The sequence below is a fragment of the Epinephelus moara genome, chromosome 7 (assembly GCF_006386435.1).
Source record: "Epinephelus moara isolate mb chromosome 7, YSFRI_EMoa_1.0, whole genome shotgun sequence".
Taxonomy (NCBI): domain Eukaryota; kingdom Metazoa; phylum Chordata; class Actinopteri; order Perciformes; family Serranidae; genus Epinephelus; species Epinephelus moara.
Window position 1 is genome coordinate 31,613,411 of NC_065512.1, and position 6,689 is coordinate 31,620,099.

The 6,689-nt window shown below is 42.3% G+C and overlaps 1 protein-coding gene across 1 annotated transcript; it reads left to right on the top strand.

Moving 5' to 3' along the window:
• The first annotated feature begins 3,134 nt into the window (after nt 1-3,134).
• Nucleotides 3,135-6,689, top strand: LOC126393551 (pancreas transcription factor 1 subunit alpha). The gene is made up of 2 exons (XM_050049755.1): nt 3,135-4,135; nt 5,498-6,689. Exons 1-2 carry the CDS (start codon nt 3,556-3,558, stop codon nt 5,533-5,535), a joined length of 618 nt encoding a protein of 205 aa, XP_049905712.1. The 5' UTR covers nt 3,135-3,555; the 3' UTR covers nt 5,536-6,689.

The following is a 6,689-nucleotide window of genomic DNA, read 5'->3' on the forward strand; positions in this document are numbered from 1 at the left end:
TGTTGCATTTGATGGCTGGTGGACGATTTCATGTCTGGTGTATACAACTTTCACTGTGTGTGTGTGTGTGTGTGTGTGTGTGTGTGTGTTAGAGACAGAGAAAGAGAGATTGTGAAAGTGTTTAAGAAAAAGAAACAAAGAAAAATGAAGAGAGAGAGGGAGGACATTAGTGCAGTGCATGTTGGCACTGAATCTGTGTTAGCAACACAGCACAGTAATTTGTAGGAAATGACACAAGTACTGTATGAGCTAACTCTGTCCACTCTTAAGCCCCCTAAAATATGTCACTGATTAAAAATCATAATATCATACAGGACATGAAAGAGCAGGTGTGGATCAATAGTGATGTGTGTTTGATTCGCAGTTCCATTAACTTCCTTGTTTTCCACACAGTAACTCCCAGGTGGGAAACAGCTTCAAAACCGCAGTCCTAATTGTGAGCATGTGGCCTCGCGCTGCGTCCAAGGCGCACTTGACTTGTCCTGTGGGCTGCAGCCCTGGACGAGCTTTTACAACACGACCTTCGGATGAGCACATTTGGGCCGCAGTGTAAACGAATGAATTACGGCAACACACACACTGAATCGAGGCTTTAACAACTGTTTATAAGCAAAACACAGATTTGGCGTCTCAGTCAGGGGAAACAAAAGCCAAATTTCAGCTCAGTGTTGAGTTTATGGCGAATTTATCAGACTTAATGGACTTTTCCCCCTTATTCATTTCATTTTTAACTCTGAAGGGCTGCTGTCGGTCGATCTTTTCAAACCCTTCAGCCTCGTTGAATTGTTGTATAAACAATAAGGCGGATCTGAATGTGACAGGCGCGTCTCTTCAGCCCGGACCAAACCAAACGCAGAGCGTCAGCTGGAGCAGAGATGCTGCTGGCAGCCTGGCAGAAGGTCCTGACAGGCCTGCACCTCTCAAAACAGGCTGCCTGCTCTTCTTCAGTGATTAGAACGTCTAACAAACAAACGGTGTGCTGCTGAGCCAATCTAAATTTATTCTATTGTGATGAGCTGTAAAACGTGTCAGCCACTAAATCAATAAAGTAGCTCCAGGGTTATGAAATCGTTATTATGGAATGCGATTTTTTCACTTGATCCAGGATTATTTAACTCTCCAGAATGAAGACACAACGATTCTGACAACTATTTTTTTATTTTACGCAGCGCTTTTACACTTTAAAATGTGGCAACTTTTCCCTCAGGACATGTGATTTAAATTCAGGTATTTGTAGTTTAAATCTACACCAGAGCTCACACATTTCATCCCACTTTCACTTCTAGGTCAAACATTCAAATTTATACCTGTTCTCATTCAATATTAATACAATCTTAAAAGCTCTGCGCCACAGAAAGTTGCGTGTGATTTAAAGTAGCAGGATGTGGCCCCTCCATTAAATCCCTAACAACTATTACAGGACATGCGGGATTAAAAACATAAAGAAAGTGAATCTGATGACGCCTTAATCCAAAATCAGTCATTTTAAACACAACGCGCACATTTTCTTCTTCGTGCCTAATTTACACTCCAAACGGTTGACTCTTTGCAGAGTTAAAACAAGATGCTGTGGGCTCTACAACAATGCACCCATTAATCAGGATGTTGTCCTTTCTAATTCACCCTGTGTGTCAGTGTAACGGGTTAATTGAACTGCAGTATGGAGAAGGGTTAGAGCAACATTGGAACTACACAGGTTCATTAACTATTGTAACTCAATCCTTTACGAAATAGCAGCAACTTTGATGTGTTTTCCTGAAACAAATAGTCAGGTCCCTGCAGGGAAATCAAACTCACCGAAGAAGAATGCTGATAGGATTGTTGCCTTTATGTTGTTCCATCAGTAAAAGCAAACAACTTGTGTGTCTTCAAAAAAGCATTCATTCTGGGTGTTTTTTTCTTTCAATAGAGAAACATCTGCAACTATTTAGGAGGAATAAATTATTTCAGCACTTTTTAAAGTAGGACTCATCTAACACCTCAAGGACCAGGCGTGAAATGGGACCAAAAATGCAAGAAAAGGTTCCTTACGGGACTGTTTTTTAAGATCGTGGAGTCATTCAGCCTTGTCATGCCCAAAAGAAGCAGAGCAAAGTACATTATAATTAATTAAAATACAGATGTCTTTCCTAAGGTGTAATTTTCATAGTATTTTTTACCACAAAAATCATGCGTAATATGGTGCTATTAGGCCAGCCGTCAGATTCTGTCTGAAACTGTGTATTGAGCTGCTAATTTTGTTCTGTTCTACACTTTATAAAAACACAGAAGAGTAGAATATTCTGCATATTTAGTATTTTTCTGGCAAAATGTAGCTTGATGACCAATTTAATAATTTCCCAGATTCCCCTAAATGCATGTAAAAGTGCAGGAAATGGGATTCAATTTTTTTCCTCTGGGGAGGAACCCCTCCACTTGGTTTTATTGTGTCCCCACCACTTCTCAAACCAAAGTTACACCCTTGTCTCTACATGCAAGGCTTTAGTCATGCCACTGTTAATAACAAGCTTCACCTGTCAGTAGTCTGGACCACTCTGATGGAATCAGCTGCTACCTCCTGATAAAGACTCCTTCTGCAGCTAAAGGCCTCATGCCGCCTGTGTTTACTGCAACAAACAGATTCCCTTTAAATTAGCATCCTGAAGGACTTTGTCAAATCAAAACCACGTGTTAGCAAACATACAGCCTTCTTGAATTAAAGTTCATCCCCAAGCTGCCCTCCATCCAACCTCGAAGAAAGAAACGCGCTTATTTGATTAACCCCAGCGTAATTACAGCGTGCGTCCTCTCCATGGTTTGCCAGTTAGTCAGTCATATCATTTGCAAATTAGAAGAGTATTAATGTGGCTACTAGACCCAAATTATGTGGGACGAGTTGTGGCGATACTGCTGGAATATTTTACATCGTGTAGGTCTGTTTGGTATCTGACTTCAGTGCGTAAAAATATGTCTAGACCAGAATAAACCCAAAGGCAATACATAAGAAAATGCTCCTTTCCCATTAAAATCTCGTTACATTTTGTACTAACAAAGAGCTCTCATGTGTTTCTGACAGTAGTGTTTGTTGTCAGCTCAGCTTTCATAGATAAAACAGTTCCATTCAGAGGCCACCGGGTTTGCATGGCCTGCTGCGCCATAATGCTCGGCACAAGCCCTCCAACCACTGATAAATACTGAGTGTTTTTTGTCAATATTAGCGGGACTACTTGAGGGGAAGTTTATAATTGGACACGTGTTTCCCCTGCTTTTTGTCGTTTGGAGATCAACTGATTCCTTTGTAATGCGTTTTTAAAGCAATGAACGATCCACAAGGAGGGGTAAAGTGTTCTTAAGAGCTCCCTTTCAGCCTTTAGAATTGGCCAGAGCAACCCGCCGAGAAACATGGAGGCCCTGGAAGTATTTAATCCAGGAGATGTGCCTACGGGACTGTCACACAGCACAGATTCAGGCACGTGCAAGTAAACTGTTACCAGTTTATTAACGAAAACAGGCGCTCTGTTTTTCTGCCATCAGAGACTAGAAAATAAATAGACTAATTTAATTACTTGTGAAAGTATGGAGGACATTCTTTTTGACTTCGACCAGGATGGCACCACGGATTTTGCATTTTGGGGACAAATGGACCAAAACTTCCAGTTTCAGACCCAGCTGGACACCCTGCTGCTGGACTACACCACAGCCACCGGCCAGCTCTCGCCCTGGTCCTCTTTCGGCAGTCAGTCCATGTTCCCGGACACACAGCTAACCTTCACCGACCTCGAGGTGCAGTCTCCGGGGGCGGGCGTCTGCGCTGAGGGGGAAAGCTCCTCCGTGGACGATCCCTTGGAGGTGACCAAGCGCAGAGCGCGGCGGCTGGTGTCCCATCAGCCCTACAAGGTGCAACGGCACGCCGCAAACATCCGGGAGAGGAAGAGGATGCTGAGCATCAATTCCGCCTTTGAGGAGCTGCGCTGCCACGTACCGACGTTTCCCTACGAGAAGCGGCTGTCGAAGATAGACACCCTGAGGCTGGCCATAGCCTACATCGCCCTGCTGAGAGAGATCCTCATGTCAGGCTGCGACCCCAAGTCCTATGTGGACGAGTGCATGAAGAATGGGTACAAGAATCAAACCAACGCCATCTGGAACACAAGCGGTGAGTTGATCACCATCATTAGACCGTAATAAAACTGTCATTAACTGCTGATTGAGTCTCAAGTTGTAGATGAGTTAAGTGATGTAAGCCTTAGTTCAGCCAGTTTTGTGTTGACGGGAAGATCATCAATTATCAATCCATCATTTCAATAGAGGGTAAGACTTCAAGGGGAGCTATGCGTATTTTCAAAAGTCATACTTTACTATTTACTGTTTACTATTACTATGGTCCAAGACAGTCCAGAATATTTGTGAAGATGAACAACTTGCCCCCAAACACAAAAACTAAAGCGTTAAATCTCAAATTTGTGATGTCATCGGGTATAAAATCTGGAGCTGCTCCACAGACAGTGAATTGGGAAAGATGTTACAGATGACACTGAGAGCACGCGAGAAAATGTTCTGAATATATGGGGACATTTTCTGTTTCCAAACTAAGAACACTAAGCTAGAATGAAGCTCATCTGGTTACAAAAAAGAAAACAAACATTCTGCTTGTCCACAAAATCAGGCTCCAACCCGTTGTCTATGGAGCAGCTCCAGACTAAATACCCTATGACATCACAACTTTGAAACTTAGTTCTCTGGTTTCTGGCTGAGAGAGAGAGTAACTCAGGTTCATATTGATTGAACTTTAATATGCCATTAAAATAACATACTGGAAATCTTAAGTTAAGTAGTGTTCCCCTTTAACTCTCACTGTTTTTTGCAAAATATTTGGGTATTGTCTTAAAGAGACTCATGTAATTTTAAAGAATGTTAAATAACCCACACTCATTGTCTACCACACAGTATTTACATACATAATACATGTTTTACAGTTGAAACATTGTCATGAACACCTGATCTTTACAGCTTCAATTCTGCCGATTATCCAGATATCCCTCATTATCATAAAGGATGTAGTAACAGACAGCACAAGCCCACATTTACACCATGAACACAGTAAAATGATCATCTTTGTTACCATGGAGAGGCTTGTAATAGTTAATTAAAATCCAATCGTTCTTCAGTGGACAGAGAGAATTAATGTTATTCACAATGATCCCAGTGTACTGACATAAAGCAAATGTCATTTTAAGCTGTGTGTTTGCTGCCCAGGTGTGTTTTCCTCGAGCATTTGCTCTTAAATGAAACCCCATTTCACCAAAACACAATCACCTGTATTCTTACTGCCTCTGTGCGCTTAACAAATTCTGTGGGAATCTGCTCTGAAGCCTCTTTATGAGGCTTTTCAGCAGTAAGTGTGCCCCCATTCTTTATCCCCAGACCTAGGACTTGTTAAACAGTCATTAAAATGTATCAAAACTTATGAGTTTGTCCTGCTTTTGTTTCCCTCTGCCCCCGTGCTCCCCTTTCCCAGATCTGACAGCCCGCCTCTCTTGGATAAAGTGGGATTAACTGAGGGACATGGGGCACCCCCAAGTGTGGAGATGGCAGCGGGGAGGAGGTCCAGGTTTGTTCCTGCCTCTTCTCTCTCCCTCTCTCTCTACATGTCAAAGACAGGCCCTGCGCGACAGAGCCGACCGATCGACATCTGCAGACTTCTCATCAGGTCATACACCTCAGGCTTTCTCAACCTCAAACACTCCTTCGTCCTCCGTGGCTTTTAATATTCTAATTTATTGTTGACTGGTAATTTAGAGCCATTGTTTCTGGGGCTGGGGAGGGAAAGTGGGTTGGCATTGTTTGCCCAAATGGATGGCACTTGTCACACACAGAGGGAAAGAGAGAGGGGCACACTGGCATGAGACTGAATGGACTTCCTAAGGGCTCATACTTCTGCATGTAGCGCTCAAGTGTTTTCTGGACTCTCGCTCATTAGTCTGCGAGTCGATGTGTTAAAAGAGAGCCTTGATCATGTAAATGAGACAATGGGCGTGAGAAACAGATCAGTGCAATGTGTTTTAGCATGTCAGGTGCTGTTTCCAAACATGGCAATAAGGGTAGTAGTGTACTGTTTGTTTCAACCTCTGTCATCTCTTGTGTTATTTATTTATTTATTATTTATTTTTAATTATTTATTATTTATGACAAAACACAAACTGTGATTATTTATTGTTCTGTTACTCAAATGAGACTGCTGTGTTTATCCTGATTTACTGTACATTTCAAGTGACTCCATGCACTGTGAAAGTGTCATAGCTTCATGTATTTGTTACCAATGACCTACCCAGGATCATAAAAAGCAACCTGTCCCTACCTTCTCCTGTTTAGTTTTATTTGTGGTATAATATATTTTTGTACTGAGGTCTTTAATCTGTTACAGGGCTCAGTCAAGCACCAAATATCATCACCCTCCGTCCCTGAATTCTTTTCCTGTTAGCTTTACAGATGACTCAAGATTACTCTTAGATTTGGATGGATACCGTAATTCTATTCATACCAGAGGGCTAAGTTTGACCAATTTCTTATTACACACACCACATAAATTTAGTCAACACTTCTGGACAGTGAGCCCGGGTGGAAAGCTGTGCTCGCCACATGACCTGGATCAGTGAAGAGGGTTACAGGTGTTATCCCTGACAGTGAACTTTATTTGGTGCCAAGCAGCA

Excerpts from the sequence above, each read along its gene's own strand:
- LOC126393551 (XM_050049755.1), top strand. The coding sequence starts at position 3,556 with ATGGAGGACATTCTTTTTGACTTCGACCAGGATGGCACCACGGATTTT. Across the intron at positions 4,136-5,497 it reads CGCCATCTGGAACACAAGCG|ATCTGACAGCCCGCCTCTCT; the intron begins GTGAGTTGATCA and ends CCCCTTTCCCAG.